Here is a 20,837-nt window from a genome sequence, read left to right on the forward strand (position 1 = left end):
GCCTTTATAGACTTTTTGATGGTAGCTATTCTGACAGGTGTGAGGTGATATCTCACTGTGGTTTTGATTTGCATTTCCATGAATGATTAGTGATGTTGAGCATCTTTTCGTGTGCCTGTCGGCCATGTGTATGTCTTCTTTGGAAAAATGTCTTCTGCCCATTTTTTAATCAAGTTGTTTGATTTTTTGATACTGAGTTGTATGAGCTGTTTATATATTTGGGATATTAACCCCTTATCGGTCCTATCATTTGCAAACATTTTCTCCCATTCAGTAGGTTGTGAAACTAGTCTTCCTGCTTGAAAATGCTGTAATAACATCACTTGGGGCAGTCTGCATTCCCCTCAAGACTCACCCAGCTGAGTGCTGTCTGACCTACTTTTTACCAGCAGACCCATCACTAGGATCTCATCATACTCTGGCAAAGAAAGCACAAACTCTGAAGAAGAAATAACTTACACACCAAAAGAATTGCAAGATTTTGCTATTACATATGAGCAAAAGCCTGGGGAATGTGTGTGGACGTGGATTCTAAGAATGTGAGATGAAGGACAAACACTAACTACCTTGGGCCAAATTTACTGATACGGGTGCACTTATATCGATATATTCTGGATTGATGTGTTAGGACATATAGCTGGACATGGCTCTATACTTGATTGGTTCACCAAAAAAACTCAGTGGTGGCCTTCATTTAATGAAGTTGAGATACCAAAGCTTCCCTGGCTTTGTGCAGAGGGAATTCAAAGACAGGGAGATAGGAGTGTCAGAGTAGACATGTTTTGTGTGACTTGCATACCATCCCCCACCTTCCCCAACTACATTCCTTGAGAGCGCCAGCTTAAAACAACAAACATTTAATATATCTCACCGTTTCTAAGGGTCAGGAGTGGTTTAGCACTGGCTCAGGGTCTCCCACAAGGCTGCAATCGATAGATGTTGGCTGAGACTGTATTATTTAAAGGCTTGCCTGGGGCTGAAGGATCTGTTTCCGAGATGGTTCACTCACATGGCTCTTGGCAGGAGACCTCAGTTTGTCACTGCATGAGCCTCTCCACAGCAGTTTGAGTGTCTTCACATCACAGCAGCTGGCTTCCTCCAGAGCAAGTGACCCAAGGGAGAAAGAGCAAGGCAAAAAAGCCACAATGTCATGCAGAGCCTTGGAAGTGAGGCTGTATTCTATTGATCACATAGACCAACCGTGATACCTGTGGGAGAGGATCACACAAGGGCAAGAATATCAGAGGCAGGGATCCCTGGGATCCACCTTGAAAGCTGGCTATCACAGCAGCTTGGCCTTCCACCAACTAACTTTGCTGTTTTCCTTCCCTGTAGACACTCTCGTGAGGCTTCTGAGGGCCAGGCTCAGGGAGCCAGTCTGATCACGGTTTAGTGGAGGTTTGGTTTATGAATCTTGGGAATATGTTGAAGTGATGGGCTAAGAACTGTGTGAAGAACTTCAGTGAGAGAAATTAATACTGTGCATTTTTCCCCCAACATTGAAGATTATAGTGGGACCATGGATCTGTTTGGAGACATAGATGACATTTCTTCAGAGAGTGACGGGGACAATCAACCACCCATTTCAGGACAGCCTGTTACTGTAAGTACAATTACAAATCTCAACTGGGCCCATTGTTCAAAGTTAAGAAAAAAGTTTCAGAGGCTGATGGGTCATGTAGGGGAGGGGACATGGAAAACGAATAGCAGTCTGAAACATCTGACGAATGGGTGACTTTCTTAGCTATGTTGGGAATTTCTGGATATTAAAGGGAATAGAAGGAATTGCTCAGAATGAATTTGATGCCAAACTTCAGGGGCTAGACTGTGAGGATGCATAATTTGAAACTTTGATTTAAATCAAAACTTTGATTTAAAAGTTTTTCTTATTTACGCATGTGCCAAGAAGTGTGTACTATTTGACATTCTTCTCTGATTTTAATACTTACTTAGCATTGAGGGGTTGCATAATTTCACACATCTGTTGCTAAACATCTTATGCAAGCTAGATATGTCAACATTTTTTCTGGTAATGCAGGCTAACAGGTCTTGTTTTGCATGGTGGTTTTTTCTGGGGAGTGGGGAGAGGATGAAATTTTAAGGAGAGGCCTGGAGGGGTTGCCAACTGCTTTATCTCTGAAGGGGTGTCCAAGTTTACTTCTGGTCACACCTGGATCTGCCTAGTGTAGAAGGAGAGCTAGAGCATTTCTAATGTCAACTCAGGCTCTCACATTCTGATTCTCTCTTAGGATGGACGTGGAGTGCCTCAGGACCAGCAGGAGGAAGGGCCAATTTCTGAAACCAAAATAGAAGCAGAAATTCCCAGCATCAACTGTGATTTAGGAAATGAACTGTACTTTGTTAAACTACCCAAATTTCTCAGCATAGAACCCAAGTAAGAGAACTGATTAAAGGTTTTTTTTTCCCCCCAAGATATTGAGTAAAAACATGTGGAATGTAAATGTTTTTCTTATTTATAATGAGTTGGCTAATCACAGAGGTGGGAGATTTCTCATGTAACTCTGAAAAAATAAATTTAGAATGTGCTGTGGTAGAAAATGATGAATTACTGGTGTGAGAAAGTTTTAATGCTAATAATTCTTCTAGCACTTTGGCACTTTCTTATAAATGAGCAGACATAGCTGATGAAGGTATTTTTCACTATCATAAAGCTGAAAAATTGGAAAATGAGAAAGTTTTCTAGAGAAATCACAAATGTTCAATGCAAAAGCCTTTGTGAATCTAGAAACGACCACAATTTTAGACAACAAAATAGTGTTGATGGGTATTATTCACGATGGTGCACTATTGCAAGCTCTTATGCAATTAAACATGACACTCTTCTTAAAAAATATGAAAAGATAGATCATGTGTCACCTATACTTTAGAGGACATGCATCACCGAACAAAAATATAATTTAAAAACTTTGAACTGTTAGTCACATTTGGATTTTATTTCAGGTAATATGTTTTAAAATCAGATTTCAAGGAAGTACAGTAATTTGCATACTTTTTGAAGTTTTACATGAAGTTATTTGTCTACTGTGATGTTTTTAACATATTAGTGCATGTTGTAAAGATTATTATTTTATACATTAATTATATTCAATACTAAAGATGGCTAATACTACATTAAAAAACAACTTTTAGGCCTTTTGATCCTCAGTATTATGAAGATGAATTTGAAGATGAGGAAGTGCTTGATGAAGAAGATAGAGCCAGGTTAAAATTAAAGGTACCATTTCACACTTTATTCCTGTGTGTGTTTGTTTTTTTTGAGTTTTTCCTTTTATAAAGTAAAACACAGGGGTAACAATTTGAGACCAGCTTATAAAATGATCTTTATGTTTATTGTCATAAACAATCAACAAATAACTGCTTAGAACAAGGAATTAAATATCTTTTCAGAATATTTTTAGAGGAGAAGGTATATATCCTTTTTAAAAAATCCTTGTAGAATTGTCACTTTTTTAACCTTTCTTTTGCGCTTGTAATTTTTCGACAGAAGTAAAGATAAAAATTCTTGAAAATTGTTAGCTATTTCCTTCAGGATAAATAATAATGTAGCTAGGTATACTGAACTGCCTCCACATTTTGTTGTGGATAGATCCAAGCAGCTTCCCACAATAAGAGTATCTCAGACTCTTTATGGAAATTCAGGTTATGCACAGAAAATAGGCCTTGTCATTAGGTGGTCTCCCTCGAGAAGGCCTGGATGGCAAAACCCTACCATTGCTCTCACAGGGATGGCGTTGCCTTTAACCAGGTTTTGAATGAGCTTCTGCCAGAGGCCGCAGTGGTAGCCGTGGCAGGATCCATTTTTATGCTATTTTTGTAATTTGGAGTTCCCCACCATAAGGGTAGGGTAAAGCAAAAGTCTCAGGTTTTAATCTGTTGTTTATTACTTAATTGTATATTCTTTTTGAAATTAATACTCAGAGCTTCCCTATCTTACTAGGTGAATGGGTCCTTTTTTAGTCCTTCTTTCTCTGGGTTCATGGCCTTCAAGTTGGGCTGCAATAGACAGAGATCTCAGTTGTAACCGCCTACCTCATATGGCCCTGAAGTTTTTGCTTCCACTGCCATGAACTGGAGCTCAGAGAAGATTAAAACAAAATGTCTGTTGAGTTCAACCAATATCTCTAGGTATCTGTAGCAGGAAGGTTTCCATGTTGTCTAATCAGCTATTTTGTGGTGAGCGCTTATTCTCTTCCCATCTGTGAATTCCTGGCACATGATTACAGGTCACTTGAGGAAAAAAGAGCATGCAGTTAGTAACACTGGTTTTCTAATGCCTTTGTGTCTTGAAACAGATAGAAAATACTATACGATGGAGGATACGCCGGGACAAAGAAGGAAATGAAATTAAAGAAAGCAATGCTCGGATAGTCAAGTGGTCCGATGGAAGGTGAGCATAAATGCCTGAAGAGTATGGAAATGCCCAGAGGGAGGCCTGGGATGAATGAAGTTTTCTGCGTAGGACCATATTTTGGGATCATCTTTCATTACAGAATCAACAAGATCTAGGCCTCTGGCATTACCTGGGAAACCTGGGAGAAATAAATAAGGTTAAGATCACAGTGCAGCTCTGGGATACTCTAGTCATAGACCCAAGATGTGATCAAATTCACAGTATCTACCTTACTGAGATGAAAGCCTAATCTTAGTGCCCACTTGTGATAATTGGACATTATAAATTGGTATGTTTGCAAAAATGGTTTCTATTTTACTAGTGAAATGGTAGAGATTGGGAAAATGATAAAAACAATTATATTTGAAGTTGAAAGAAAGATGGATTTTACCACCTTTTACTTTGAAAGGTTAGGTTAGTTGTTTCCAATATCTTTTCTTTGTTTTTCTTATGAATTCACTATGGGGACAGGATCCTGCAGTTCCACAGCATTTTAAGGACAGCTAACAGGGTAGAATGGAAGCTGTAGGATTTGTTAAATATCCACGCTAATAACTGAACTATTTCTTGTTTCCAGCCTGTCCCTGCATTTAGGCAATGAGGTGTTTGATGTTTACAAGGCCCCGATGCAGGGCAATCACAACCAGCTGTTCATTAGGGAAGACACTGGTCTGCAGGGACAAGCCATCTTTAAGTCCAAACTCACCTTCAGGTAACTATTCATAGTGACCCACAGCTACTTGGCAGTTAAAGAGCAACAGGGCAGAGAGGCTGGCTGTGCACAAAGCCCGCCTCAGTCCTGATTGACCTGATTTTGAGGTGCAGCTCACCAAGGCACATGGTTTGGTTCCCATGCTATTTTTCACCTTTGCAACAAGTTGCTGTCCCTCAGGGAGCCAGTTCACGCTATGGAAACCAACATGAGCCCGCCGTACAAACCAGAAGACCGGTTATTAACTCACATTGATTGACGCACCTGGTAAGAGGCCTGGACTGTCTTTGCTGCTCTGCTGGTCAGCGTGTCCCTTCCCTTCAGGGACGTTTACCTGGGAAGCCTGCCGCTCGCGAGCATGCTCTTGGTGTACGCATGCGCCAGAGGAAAGGGCTGCCGCAGGGGGCTGGTGTGTCATTGTCCGCAGCTGTGTTTGCTGTTGGTATGATTGCCTCCAAATATTCTTTGTAAACAGTGAGACGCTTTTTTCTGTTTCCTGCAGACCTCATGCTACAGACTGTGCCACACTTAGAAAGATGACCCTGCTACTTGCTAATAGATGCTCGAGGACACAGAAGATTAGAATCTTACCAATGGCTGGTCGTGATCCTGAATGCCAGTGCACAGAGATGGTTAAGGTATGTTGGCTGAGATTTATCCTGGGATTGTTTGGGGTATTAAGAACTGTGCTTTCCAGAATGTTAATTCATCGTTTCTTATTGTCACAGCTGTTTTATTTCTTGTGGTTATCAGGGAGTCTGCTTAACCTTCTAAGCATGTGGTTAACCACAGTAATTGTCATAGTCAATGGCTGATGGTGAGATACAGCAATCCAGACCCTTGGGTGTTCTCTCTCCAATCTGTGAGATTTCAGAGGGAAACTAGTAATTTAAAAATATAACCTGGGGGGCTTCCCTGGTGGCGCAGTGGTTGAGAGTCCGCCTGCCGATGCAGGGGACACGGGTTCGTGCCCCGGTCTGGGAGGATCCCACATGCCGCGGAGCGGCTGGGCCCGTGAGCCATGGCCGCTGAGCCTGCGCGTCCGGAGCCTGTCCTCCGCAACGGGAGAGGCCACAGCAGTGAGAGGCCCGCGTAACGCATAAAAAAAAAAAAAAAAAAAAAAAAATATAACCTGGGCTTCCCTGGTGGCGCAGTGGTTAAGAATCCGCCTGCCAGTGCAGCGGACACGGGTTCGACCCCTGGTCCGGGGAGATCCCACATACCGCGGAACAACTAAGCCCGTGGGCCACAACTACTGAGCCTGCGCTCTAGAGCCCACGAGCCACAGCTACTGAAGCCCACGCACCTAGAGCCCATGCTGTGCAAGAAGAGAAGCCACCACAATGAGAAGCCTGCACACCGCAACGAGGAGTAGCCCCTGCTCGTCGCAACTAGAGAAAGCCCACGTGCAGCAACAAAGACCCAATGTAGTCAAAAATAAATTAATTAATTTTAAAAAATCTTTATATAAAAATATAACCCTTGATGTACATCATTAAACTGTGTTAACCAGATAGGAGGTGATGTGGGAAGGTCATGAGGACATTTCTGACTCAGTTGACACTGGCTCTGCCTAGTGAACTCCAGTGTGTAGAAGCCAGGCAGATGGAAGGGAATGAAGGCTCTGCTTTGGGGCTCAGGGACCCTCCCCACCAGAACCTCCCCATCCTGCCATCAGGACCTGTGGGGAGCTCTCTGGGTTGAGGGCCCCAGACTGGAATATGTGGGCACCATGGTAGTTCGGTGGAGCCTGGGCAAGTCGGGTGTCTGTCTCAGGGGTGAAGAGAACCCGCCTCCCTCAGGCGTCCACTGGGCATGAACGAGGTTCCTCAGGCTGGTCGCCGCACTCTGGGCTCTGCCTGGCAGCACAGGGGACGCTGTATGTCCCAAGGCTGTGCCGGTGCCACTTCTGATGGAGCGGTTGGTGTGAGGGAGGGAGCCTTTGCCTCTTCACCCTGTGTTGTCTTCACACCTTCAAACTGAACAAGATGATGACCATGTGTGGTAACAGAGGTGTAAAATGGAGAGAACTGTACCCTGAGGACATAGGAACTGGTGGTGTCCTGGGCGAGGCATTTACGTGTTCTTTACAGTAAAGTAGTTTCAAGGGGGCACTAAGTGAGTTCATTTTTTGTTTTAAAGTTCAGTAATTTATTTGCTTCTTTACAGAAAGAAGAAGAACGTTTGAGGGCTTCTACTCACCAGGAGACCATCCATCTGTGGGAAAAGCAGAACCAGCGGGGGCCGAGTGCCCCCTACCAGGGCCCCAGCAGTGGTGAGGAGGGTGAAGCCAGCAAGAACCATGGCCGAGGTGAGTAGGGAGAGGAGGTCACGCTTCACCATCTCAGGGCCATGGGAGCGATTGTGCTCTGGTGAGCTCTTACTGTCTTGCTGTTATTCACTTAGGACAACAGTACCAAGGCCTTTTATTTTATTTTCCCTAGGACCACTTTGCCACACAAAAGCTTAGCTTGGAAAATAAGGCACTCCCATAATAAAGAAAATCAATTAAATAATTTTGTCCTTATGGAGGAAAATGTGTAAAAGGCAGTTCTCCTGCTTGTATAGGGACCCAGTGTTTAAACTTTGTAGCTTTCAAAAATGTGGGGCTTCCCTGGTGGCGCAGTGGTTAAGAATCTGCCTGCCAATGCAGAGGACACAGGTTTGAGCCCTGGTCTGGGAAGATCCCACACGCTGCGGAGCAACTAAGCCTGTGCGCCACAACTACTGAGCCTGCGCTCTAGAGCCTGGGAACCACAACTACTGAGCCTGTGTGCCACAACTACTGAGCCCGCATGTTCCCAACTAGTGAAGCCCGTGTGCCTAGAGCCCATGCTCCACAACAAGAGAAGCCACCGCAATGAGAAGCCTGTGCACCACACCGAAGAGTAGCCCTTGCTCGCCACAACTAGAGAAGGCCTGTGCGCAGCTACGAAGACCCAATGCAGCCAAAAATAAGAAATAAATAAAATAAATTTTTTTAAAAATGTGTGCACGAAGCCCCTCGGGTATTTAAAAATGATCAGACAATCTCTCCGAAGGAAAAACCTCTCCAATCTAAGTCATTTAAGCATGTTTGAAAGCTGTACATACTTCTTTATGAAAACTTAAAAAAATTGTTGGCTCCTCAAGGGAAATATATGGTGGGAAGTAGCAATATTCAAGAGTAGAAAAATTCAGGAATAAATGGGTCTTCATCTTTGAAGGTCAATCCCATATCTAAAGTCCCTTTGCTTTCAGAGGAGAGGGCCAGAATCTATTCTTCAGAGAGTGATGAGGGACCAGATGAAGATAAGGCTCAAAGATCGCTGAGAGCAAAGAAGCTCACCAGTGATGGGGTAAAAACAAATTTATTCAGTCTGAAGGGGTTTGCCCTGTAGCCACAAGTCAACTCCTGGAATGAAGAGGAGCTCACAGCCCTGGAGCACAGACAGATGTCTACACACCTCCCTCTAACTCACTGCGATGAATGCAGTAGTAAGCCTAGACGTGGCCCAGAGGAGGGCCTGACACCTGTGCGCGGTGGGAGACTGCCCAGAGCAGGTGCCGTCCTGCTGGTTGCTGAAGGAAGAGCCTTAGGGTGGACGTGCCAGAGGATGGAGAGGCCTGTGAGAAAAGACACATGGCTGAGACACCAGGGCTCGACCAGAGAATTAGAAGTAGCTGAGTACAGTAGAGCAAGGGGCCTCTCGCCTTCATCATGGGTATGATAATAGTGGAGGGTTAGTTCGTTTCCTTGTTGTTAAAATTATTTTCCTTTAATTATTTCCTTTTCCACTTATAAGAGCACAAGTGCAAAGAAAATGTGAGTCTTAATTACCCAAGCAAATCACTATGTTGTTGCCATTGTGACATATTCATTCATCCAGTGTTTTCTGAACACTTAACATGCTCCGCTATGGGTTTGGAGTTACAGATCAGAGGAAACATCTCAGTAATAGAAATCGGCCTTACTGTGTAATGGAAGCACTAATTTTTCATGTGAAAAAAATATATTTAAAACTTGGAAAGCATACTGAAAAAGCACATAAAACACAAGCAGTCCTTTTAAAAAAATTGACAGGCTTTAAAATACTGAATTTTAGATAGAGAAAGTGAAGTACTGAGGAAGCAGAGGTATGTATTTCAAGTAATAATGAGCAGAATCCCCGTCAGGATAGAGTGAGGTGTCCCTGAGCCCTGACTGCTGCCCAGGGAAGCCCGGGCTCCCCTTGTCTGACCTGTAGAGACAGTGTTTGTGGACAAGGTCGTCGCTGGTGGGTAGGGTTCTAACATGAAGGGCTAGCTCCCCCATCAGCTCAGAACTACTCAAGACAAAATTTCCAGAAACGTTCAGTATTAAATTTTACACCTTCTCTCTCTTATCTGTTCAGGAGGTGAACCCTCCAGAAAGAGGAAAGCAGGCGGCGAAGAAGAAGAGGATGACTGAAGCATGAAACGCGTGCTTGCTGTAAGTATGGTTTTCAACTGTTTGTTTTAAAACAATGATGAAATGACTTGTTTTGATTGAAGGGAGGAATTGAGTTGCTTTTGCATAATCCGAGTTGTGGTTAAAAAATGTTTAGAAGCAAGTCTGTGACTTTAGAAAATACATTCTTCCCAAATGAGAAGTTTATTTTGTTAACTGTCTGCTCTGGGTCTTGGGTTTCCTTGTCCGAGCAGGTACAGCACCGGAGGGCTCGCTGGAGACTCGGTGCTTTGCCAAGTGCTGCATGGGCCTTACCAGTTCTAATCCTCAGAACAACTCAAAGGGCAGCTGCTGTTATTCTCATTTTACAGACATGGAAGCTGAGTTAGAACTTAAGACCTCTGTCCAAAGCTTTTTCTTAAGTTAAAAACAAAAACATTTTTGAGACAAGCGTCAGGAACTTATTTGCACAGCAGTCACACTGCTGAACAGATTACATTAGTGACCTTATGGAGAAAGACACCCAAAATATCTGAGAGAAATGGTCACCAAAAGGTTTAGAGAAAAAAGAGCAGTGGGGAACAAAACACTAGATTTGACTTCTAGCTTTGTGACTGGTGCAGTAGCTGGAACATAATAGGTGCATAAAAATTATTTATTGAATGAACAAGCCAATGGTATTATCTTGGGGAAGTTATTCAACTTCTCTGAAGTCAGTTTGCTCAACTTGATGGGATTTGGACTTGACCATGTAAATTCTTCAGGATTTAATGTTTATATTCCTCTACCTCTGAGAGTTGAATACTAATTAGATACGTTTTTTTAGAAGTCTTTTGTTAAATAGAAATGGTCAAAGAAAAGGAAATGGCCCATCATCTTACCACGCAGAAAACCTGGATATACATTATATTTCCCTCCCTTTTATATTTTTAAAGTATAATTTCATAGTTGTGCAGTAAACAGAGACATAATTAGCACCCGCTCCAGAAAGGCCATTTAGAGACTCATCCAGAATGCTGAGAAGTACTAGCACAGTTCAATCATAAAGTCAGCTATTCTTTTTTTTTTTTTAATTTTATTGAAGTAAAGTTGATATACAATGTTGTGTGAATTTTTTCTGTACAGCAAAGTGACTCATTTATACATATGTATATATATACTTTTTCACATTCTTTTCCATTATGGTTTGTCACAGGATATTGAATATAATTCTCTGTGCTATACAGTAGGACCTTGTTTTTTATCCATCCTACATATAATAGTTTGCCTCTGCTAATCCCAAACTCCCATTCCTTCCCTTTCCTACCCCTCCAAACCCCTTGGCAACCTCAAGTCTGTTGAGCTGCAAATGGCATTATTTCATTCTTCCTGATGGCTGATATTCCATTGCATATCTTCTTTATCCATTCATTCATTTAGGTTTTTCCATGTGTTGGCTATTGTGAATAGTGCTGCTATGAACATAGGGGTGCATGTATCTTTTCGAATTAGTTTCATCTGGGTATATGCCCAGGAGTGAGATTGCTGGATCATACATCAACTCTATTTTTAGTTTTTTGAGGAAACTCCATACGTTTTCCATAGTGGCTGCACCAGTTTACATTCCCAACAACAGGGTAGGAGGGTTCCCTTTTCTCCACACCCTTTCCAGGCTTTGCTGTTTGTAGACTTTTTTTTTTTTTTTTTTGCGGTACGCGGGCCTCTCCCGTTGCGGAGCACAGGCTCCGGACGCGCAGGCCCAGCGGCCACGGCTCACGGGCCCAGCCGCTCCGCGGAACGTGGGATCTTCCCAGACCGGGGCACGAACCCACGTCCCCTGCATCGGCAGGCAGACTCTCAACCACTGCGCCACCAGGGAAGCCCTGTTTGTAGACTTTTTAATGATGGGCATTCTGACTGGTGTGATGTGGTACCTCACTGTAGTTTTTTTTTTTTTTTTTTTTTTTTGCGGTACACGGGCCTCTCACTGTTGCGGCCTCTCCCATTGCGGAGCACAGGCTCCAGACACGGAGGTTCAGTGGCCATGGCTCACGGGCCCAGCCGCTCCGCGGCATGTGGGATCCTCCAGGACCGGGGCACAAACCCGCGTCCCCTGCATCGGCAGGCGGACTCTCAACCACTGCGCCACCAGGGAAGCCCCTCACTGTAGTTTTGACTTGCATTTCTCTAATAATTAGTGATTTTGAGCATCTTTTCATGTGCCTATTGGCCATCTGTATGTCTTCTTTGGAGAAATGTCTATTTAGGTCTTCTGCCCACTTTTCGATTGGGTTGTGTTTTTTTGTTGTTGTTGTTGAGTTGTATGAGCTGTTTGTATATTTTGGAAATTAAGCCCTTGTTGGTCACATCATTTGCAAACATTTTCTCCCAGCCCGTAGGCTTTTTTGTTTCGTTTATGGTTTCCTTTTCTGTGCAAAAGCTTTAAGTTTGACTAGGTCCCATTTGTGTATTTTTGTTTTTAATTTCTCTTGCCCTGGGAGACTGACCTAAGAAAACATTGGTATGATTTTTGTCAGAGAATGTTTTGCCTGTGTTCTCTTCTAGGAGTTTTATGGTGTCATATCTTATGTTTAAGTCTTTAAGCCATTTTGAGTTTATTTTTGTGCATGGTGTGAGGGTGTGTTTTAACTTCATTGATTTACATGCAGCTGTCCAACTTTCCCAGAACCACTTGTTGAAGAGACCATCTTTTCCCATTTTATATTCTTGCCTATTTTGTCAAAGACAAATTGACCATAGGTGTGTAGGTTTTTTCCTGGGCTCTCTATTCTGTTCCACTGATATGTATGTCTGTTTTTGTGCCAGTACCACACTGTTTTGATTACTGTAGCTTTGTAGTATTGTCTGAAGCCTGGGAGGGTTATGCCTTCTGCTTTGTTCTTTTCCCTCAGGACTGCTTTGGCAATTATGGGTCTTTTATGGTTTCATATAAATTTCAGGATTATTTGTTCTAGTTCTGTGAAAAATGTCATGGGTAATTTGATAGGGATCACATTAAATCTGTAGATTAGGTCAGCTGTTCTTTATAAGGGCTGGCCTTGAGGCTCTGCTACTTCAGCAACAGGGCAGTTGGGCCGAGCCTAGAGGCCCTCAACCCTTGTAGACATGGTGGAAAGCTTAATATTTGAAGGCCAAAAGATGTTTGGGGATTTTGGACCCTCTCATTGTTTGGTGCTTGGAGCAGGGTGCCACTGGGCTGAGCATGAGGGCACTGTCTCCCACAGCCACAGCTCCTGGCACCACATCCACTCAGACTCACAGGAGCTGGAGTTACCTGACAACCCAAGCACCCGAGCCTCCAACAGGCATTAAGACTTCCCGTATGTGAACGTAAGCCCGACAGCCATCCTTGGAAGGCCAGCCAACACTAAAGATTCAAGGGGAATTTCGTTATTGCTTAAGTTTCAAAATTCAATTATTTGATGTTTATCCCTAAAAGTTTCCTCAAACCCATTACACGTTGCGCTGATTTTCTTTTGGTTGGTGGATATAGGTGACTGATGAGAGATGTCTTTGTTTTACTGCAAAAATAATCTCTAGTTTAATAGCTGGATTGGCTCCCATCAGGCCCAGAACGCACTGTATCATAGGTCCCTGTTTCTTCATATTTGTCAATTTTTTAAAAAAAACTCGATTTTTTTTTTTTTTTTTTTTTGCGGTATGCGGGCCTCTCACTGTTGTGGCCTTTCCCGTTGCAGATGCACAGGCTTAGCGGCCATGGCTCACGGGCCCAGCCGCTCTGCAGCATGTGGGATCTTCCCGGACCGGAACACGAACCCGTGTCCCCTGCTTTGGCAGGCGGACTCTCAACCACTGTGCCACCGGGGAAGCCCTTTTTTTTTTTTCAATTTGATTTTATGGACAGACCAGACGGAGTACTGATGGTATGAGATTGAACCGTATGAACTTACTATTTTTATGGGTATAAATGGTCACGTATTGACAGTTTTATATGGTTTAACTTAATAGGGTAGGAAAGAATAACTCGGAAACTAATAAACTTGTTCTTAAGAGGTGTGTAAGGAATGAACTTTAGAACATAGGCACTAAATGGATTTTCCAAAAACTCCAAGTCTACAGTATATTTGATAAACTTTAGTGAAATTATTTATTCCAATATGAAGTGGTAAATTCTAAATGCCTATAGTCCATGTTTCAAAAGAACTTTCACTGTGCTAATAAGAGCCAATAATATTAATATTTTGTAATATTTAAGTATCAGTATTATAAAATTCAGTTGTTATATTTATAAAAATTGAAAAAGTAAAGCATTTATAGCATTTTAGAGTTAAAAAATGTATTTAAATGCCCAATTTCATGTGACAAAGAATGATGCACTGTTATAAAGGTAATTTTCAAGCTTTTAAACATAACTAAAACCAAATATAATTCATCCAAAAGACTGAAAAAAAATGTGGGCATTTATTCAAAATTACAAAGGTTTTTATGCTATGTGTGTGTGTAAATGCACATGTATGCATGCAATTTTTTTCACAATTTTTGTTTTACAATTCTTAAGCAGATCTAAAAAGTTTAAACAACTGAATCAAAGACTTTTTTTCTTTTGTGAGTTAAGGTGAAATTTACACTCCTAAAAATTGCTATACACAGCCACCAAGAAGCACCCAGACTCTGTTCTTAAACCTTACTCTCTGAGTGGACTACAATATCTGACAGAAAAATTTTAGGCCTATTAATCGCTTTGCAGCACTTACAACATATTGATAGTCTGTAGAAAAGGAAGTTAAGCCTCACATATGTAGACTCCATGGGAGTTCATCTTAAAAGTGTACGAACTTGAACAATGCTAACAAGACATGGCTGGTGGTGTTTCACAGTGTTACAATCTATTCTTGTCTAGCCACTAGAGCAGATGTCCTAAGTAAAAGTCTTTATATGTCAATGAAGTCTGTCTAAAATACTTGGTAATGGTTGACAAGATTGGCTCCTCTGAATGATCAGACTGCAGGCTAGAGTTCAGCATTAACAAACTGTTATAAATGTTTTATTATAAAAAAATTTCCAAGTTTTTCAGTTTTTATAGGGAAAGACTTAACGGAACTAAATTATAATGCAGAAAAATCAATATGACATAAGAAAGAATGACATTAAAATGACATAAGGGGCTTCCCTGGTGGCGCAGTGGTTGGGAGTCCGCCTGCCAATGCAGGGGACACGGGTTCGTGCCCCGGTCCGGGAAGATACCACATGCCGCGGAGCGGCTGGGCCCGTGAGCCGTGGCCGCTGAGCCTGCGCGTCCGGAGCCTGTGCTCCGCAACGGGAGAGGCCACAACACTGAGAGGCCCGCGTACCGCAAAAAGAAAAAAATGACATAAGAATATAAAAATCTTTGCTTATTGTAAATATAATTTTCTCAGTTTAAAAATTTGTGAAGAGTTCCTTTGACTGAGAAGTAGCTAGAAACATTAACTGTCGTATGGTGAGAAACAGCCAGAAACATTAATGTTCAGTGGGAGCTGATGGAAAAGATGGTTCTATAGATGTTTAGACTGAAGAACTCACGCCCCTTGATAGGAGGTGCTCTGACACATCCAATTTGCTTGGTTCTTGTGGGTGCCATGTCTTTAGTTAATACTGTTCGAAAATTGAGGGCATTATGCTAAATAAGTCAGAGAGAAAGACAAATAAATATTGTATCATCTCACGTATCAGAATCTAAAAAAACTAAATTCATAGATACAACAAGCAGAGAGGTGGTTGCCGGAGGTGGGGCACGGGGAGTGGGTGAAATGTGTGAAGGTGGTCAAGTGGTACAAACTTCCAGTTATAAGAGAATGTCCTACGACTAATGTACAGCATAGTTATGACAGTTAATAATACTGTATTACATATTTGAAAGTTGCTAAGAGAATAGATCTTAAAAGTTCTCATCACAAGGAAAAACATTTTTTAAAACTACGTGAGGTGATGTTTAACTAAACTTATCGTGGTAATCATTTTGCAGTATGTGCATATATCAAATCATTATGTCGTACACCTTAAACTAATACAATGTTATATGTCAATTATCTCAATAAAACTAGAAAAAAAATTTTTTAAGTGAAGTGGCATTTGAAATGAAGGAGCAAAACTGGACAGTACTGAACTTACAGAGAACGGAAATTGCTATGGATTCTAGAAAAACAGTGATCCTTGTATCTGCTGGGAGGTAACAGTGATTCCTGATTTTATAAGGAAAAAGTGAGGCAGTCCTGGGACCACAGAGCGAAAATTTAAAGATTTTATGAAACCTCATGAATTATTTAATCTTATTTTAATGGTGGCAAGGGTTAAATATAATGTACAATAGAACATGACTAACATTTTATCAAAACATTTTTTCTTTTATAATTTTCAGTATACCATGGACTCCCCTTTTTAAATGAAAAAATATCAGATGCTGTCAACGGAAAAACAATATACAAAGCTCTATACATGTAACTTTTCCAGAGGACACCTACTGTACAAAGCAAGTATATGGATTATTTCACTCAAATAACAAGAATCTGCAATTTAACAATCAAGATGTGATTCTCCTTAAGATCTCTAACAATCTGCTCATTTTTTAAACACAAAATGTTTATTTGGTCTTTTAAATGACAGGCACCGCACCATTAGAAAATGTATTTCACCTATGAATTAGACTTCTCCTAGGCTTTAGCTCCAAGTATACAGCACCAAAATCCATTTTAATAATATCAGTATTATTAATATTATTTTTTAATACATACAATTTCATGCAGACAAACTGGAAGAATTAGAACTTCCAATATGAATATAACATTTTATAAAATGGGAAATTAAAAGCTTTTTAAAAAACAGCAATTTAAAAATGCAAAGAATAGTCTTTGCTTAGATAACCAGATAAGCTTACGTTGGTTACACTATAAAAACTTAAGTCTTAGAAAATCTTTGGTTTAAAAATCAAGAGTATTTCACAACTCCAATCTGTTATAAAAAATTTTAGAGAAATACTGAAAGTTACTGAAAGGGTAAGAGGTGCCAGATTTTTAGAGATCAAAGTAAACATCAGTTTTCTCCCTTGTCATTACAATTCTTGAAAGATTTTCTGCATTTAATCAGATGAATGTTCACCCTTATTTATTAAGAAATCTTTTCTTCAATTATATAATGAACTATTGTAGCTCAGAACTGGAATGGTACAAGGAAAACACTCAACTTCTTCATACTTTGATAAATAATAAGTGGAAAAGATATTACCCCAAGTATAACACACAATTTTAGGTGGGGCCCACCTACCTATATTTAAAAAAAAGCTTTGGGGAGGAAAGGGTAACATACTTAGCAATTTACTGACTGACTTACAGGGCAGGGCAAGCAAGGAAGCCTTGCGAAAAATGTACTGGTAGCTCTGCACAGCTGCTCCATGCTGACTCCCCACCCTGCTGGAACTGTGCAGTCTCTAAAACCAAGTGCATTTCCAAAGTCATTTATGAAAGGAGAGAGGGAGAGAGCGAGCGAGAGTGAGCTTGACTTGCTAACTTGGAAAAACCTCCAGCACCCTATAACTGAAAGGGAACAGCAGTACAGTGCAAAGCCAGTCTTTGGCCCCTTTCAAACAACGGATACTGATTCCAAAAAAACACACACTCAGTCCTCATGAGGAAAGCTTTTGCCTGTTAAGAAGGCTTATTACTGTAGCACGCAAGGAGCTGCCTAGCTCATTAGATAAACTGTCCAACCCAAGACAAAGGAGCAGACATTTTATAATTCAATTTCAGGAAGTTTAAAAAAATTAACAATAGACCTCTCCCCTATTCTGGAAGGAGATTCCTCCTTTAGAAAAATCTCCCTGTAAGTGATACACCCAGGCCTGAACTGTCAAGGCCAGGACTGCTCAGACTCCTTTGCCCCTGTCGTCTGCAGCTGTAACGCCTCTGCCATCTCCTGCTCCGGGGCTGCCCTGAAATAGGACATGAATGCAGGCCCAAATTGTCTATCATACTATTGGATCTGGAGTAGTCTTCCCACCACAGGACCACCGTTTGTTCACCTTAATACTTTGAAGGATAGGAAGACAGCTTGTGTTATGAGAAGTTGCTTTTATACAATGTAGACCAAAAAGTACAAGATGAAAGGAAACAGATAATAAAAGCGAGATTTATCTAACAGCCATTTTCCTTATTGGTTGGGAAAATCTGTAGTGAGTGGTGATTATATACCATTCAGACGATTCTGTGTTGCATGTAGGAACGTCTCACTATCCTGTGCAGCTCTTAATTTACACCCAGGCCAGTTTCTAATTTACCATCAGTAACCATCAGTTTAAAGGACTGTTTTGCATGCTCCTCAGACGTCATCTCCACCATTTATTAACTTTGATTTCATGTGTTTAACAACAGCTTTCTTTTTGCTTTTACCCTAAATAACTGAGAGTTGGCTATATGCCTTTTACAGGGAAGAAAAAAATAGCTTTCCTACTCAGATGCTTTTTTTTTTACTATGAGCTTTCACAAAAATTTAATAATGCCCACATTATTACAATGAAAAACAGTAATGAACTTAGACCTAACTATACTTTTAAACAAAGTGTGTAACCTGGCTAAGCTGATGACTTTGTTGAAAAAAACTGTAGGCGTTGCTGAGACACCTTGGACAAGTGCAGTGCCATGGAACGTACAGGAGACTGCTTCCTCTCTCCTAGAGATCTGCTTTGACTCCAAAACAGATGACCAGGTTTTGAGTCATCTGTTTTAAAATGCTGGCATTTCTCTTTCTTGATAGAAGCAAAAACCATACTCTTGCCAAGTTCATGTGTTCTGAAACTTGGAAAAGTCTCCTTGCCATGGAATAAGGAAAGCTTTGAAGTTCCTTGTACCTAAGAGGTGCAACAACAATTCTGACATCAGCAATGTCCCTTTCTGACTTAAAAAAAGATTGGTCCTTAGAATGTTCATATTATTCTACATAAATGACTTCCTAAACTTTTTTATAATTGTATTTTTTTAACCCAAGACTCATCATAAACCATTTAATTAAGCGAAATTAAAACTGATTTTAGCAGAAAGTAGAAATAATGCTTTAGAATACAAAATATTACCTACTAGTGATTTACAATCTGAAACTGGTAACAACTTAAACTAGATAAAAGATACATGTAGTTAAAAAAAAAAAAAGAATTTCCAGTCTTTTCCCTTCTCCCGAGGAAAATTTTACATCTGATATCGCAACACGGGCCCTTGGCAAACTTTCGGAGTCTTCCAAAGATTACATGTTGGCAGACTTACTGGTGGTCTCCTTCAACTCGTCTCTTGCGAACTATGAGAAAAAGAATGTTAGAAACCCCTGTTAGTTTGTACAATGTTAATTTGCTTGTGACAAGTTTCTGTGTGATCCAGTTAGAGTTGTACAAAAATGGACTGTCCATTTGCAGTGCAGATGGCCATTAAAATAAAAAACTCACATCCTTCACCATGGTTACTTACCTGTTAAGAACTGAGGGGCTAAGCTCAGCTGTGCTTACACTGCAGTAACATTAGAAATCTAAAACAGAATGGTCAGCAGTCACCTTCAAGTCACTGTGCCTGTCTCATTTGTGTATTAAAATTTATACCTCCACTAAAAAATGATTAATAACTTACTGTATTAAATTTTGAAATGACATTCAGGCAGCTGGGATTAGAAAGTATTAAACGTAACTATTTGCATGCTCTTCTGATTAATTCCTCAGTTTGTTCAAGAACATACCAAAAATAGTATTATCAGTTTCAAAGGTAAGTGACTTGCTGCTACTGCTCTCCAAATTTTCCTTCTCTTATCTCCTACAAAATGAGCCACTTCAGGGCTCTGAGAAAACAACAAATGCAAAGTAATGAAGATCTTAGACCCTGGTAATGTGGTGATGTCACATCTCGCTACCATAAACTTGGGCAGCCACAGTGGCTGGCCAACTAGTCCAGTTAATGGAGTAAACGAAGGTGCACATCTGAGGACCCCCAGCCTCTTCCCGGGCTGGTGACCCTGAGCCGCTTGGCTGTGCTCACTAGCAGCAGGGCAAAGTCTTCAGCGTCAGGGTCTTGCTACCTTCACTCTCACCTGTCAGCTACCAGAGAATATTTGCTGAGAGCCACCAGGTCAGGGCTCCTCAGCATTGTGGCAACTCCTATTTAGAGAGGAAAACGAACACAGGTTCTGGAGTCAGCAAGAGTGGGAATCTGTTGCTTTTTGTGGTTTGCTCTTTGGCAAGTAAGGTAACCTCTCTGAGCCCCAACTCATCCTCTGTAACAGGGGATAATGATACCTGTACCTCACGGCTGTGCGAGTAGAGTCTGCTTAGTGTAGTGTTAATATAGAAAACATTCGGTGAAGGTACTCAGCCTCATCACCCACCACAGTGGGGTAACGGGATGGTCCTGAGGTCAGCCATCTTTTCGGGATGAGGAAAGTCAATTTAGCGTTTATAAAGCTAGAGGATTTGCATGTATACATAATTGGTTTTGATACTCTAACCAGTAAGTTCCTCTGTTTAAGTTACATTGTTGGTCTATTAATTTCTATACTCTCTTCTATGGAAGCAAGTAGGAAGACACCTGCCTTTGTTCAGCCTGAATTGGCTGTTTTAACAGAGGAATGAAAAGCTAACAGGTGCACTGGGCTCCTGGCCAGGCTACGAATTCTGCTCTCATGCTGTTCTGACTGCTGGCTTCTGTTCACTGGCCTTCAAGAGATGAGACTGGACAGTCAAGTGATGCACATAAAAGCTTGTCCAGAAAATAAAAACCAGGAGGACTGAAGTATCAGGTCCCCGTGAACATTTTTATACTTATTTAACTAGGCGCACCCCAACTCTAATTTCAGTCCATGTGAATGAACAAGTTTCATGTATTTACTGAAATATTAGGGGAAGAAATCAAATGGAGAACTGAGTCCTCAAATACAAACTTAATTCATGTATATGGATCTCTGAAGAACATGGATATATCTGAAAGGCAAAGCACATAATTCTTTAGGGTAGAACATTTCCAAGAAAATTCTGAATTGCAGTAGTGTTTGGATGTTATTGGCAGACCATTTCAGATGTTAAAAAGCATGTTATTAAAAAAATGCACATTATAAACAAGATCAATAGGACAGATGGAACAAACAAAAAAAGTACAGAAAATTAATTATGTAGTTAGCTAGTGTAAAGGTAGTGACGTGAGACAAAGTTCAATCGAATATTGCACGTACACCATATAACCTCTTTGCTGTTATAGCCGTGATACTCCTTAGCTGAAGAGATGGCGAGTAGGTAGGATTATTTCAATGAAAAGTTGAGACTAAGAAAACAATGAGAGAGGGAAAGA

At 41.0% G+C, this 20,837-nt stretch overlaps 2 protein-coding genes across 6 annotated transcripts in view; one reads left to right on the forward strand and one right to left on the reverse strand.

The window, feature by feature from the left end:
* The first annotated feature begins 165 nt into the window (after positions 1-165).
* On the forward strand, positions 166-16,055 carry LOC116748343 (RNA polymerase-associated protein LEO1-like). Its single transcript, XM_032621092.1, has 9 exons — positions 166-1,603; positions 2,250-2,395; positions 3,151-3,235; positions 4,314-4,408; positions 4,989-5,123; positions 5,626-5,761; positions 7,293-7,434; positions 9,497-9,573; positions 15,890-16,055. Exons 1-8 carry the CDS (start codon positions 1,520-1,522, stop codon positions 9,550-9,552), a joined length of 879 nt encoding a protein of 292 aa, XP_032476983.1. The 5' UTR covers positions 166-1,519; the 3' UTR covers positions 9,553-9,573; positions 15,890-16,055.
* The window catches only part of TMOD3 (tropomodulin 3), a 97,730-nt gene continuing 92,679 nt past the window's right edge, over positions 15,787-20,837 (reverse strand). For 3 of the 5 annotated variants that reach the window (XM_032621086.1, XM_032621087.1, XM_032621089.1), the window contains one exon: positions 15,787-18,810. In XM_032621086.1, the coding sequence (XP_032476977.1) occupies positions 18,776-18,810 (35 nt within the window). In that variant the 3' untranslated portion in view covers positions 15,787-18,775. Of the gene's footprint in view, positions 20,811-20,837 lie in introns of all 5 variants that reach the window. The other 2 variants (XR_004348263.1, XM_032621088.1) reach the window with 2 other exon arrangements.

Source organism: Phocoena sinus, chromosome 2 (genome assembly GCF_008692025.1).
Source record: "Phocoena sinus isolate mPhoSin1 chromosome 2, mPhoSin1.pri, whole genome shotgun sequence".
In the NCBI taxonomy this organism is placed as follows: Eukaryota; Metazoa; Chordata; class Mammalia; order Artiodactyla; family Phocoenidae; genus Phocoena; species Phocoena sinus.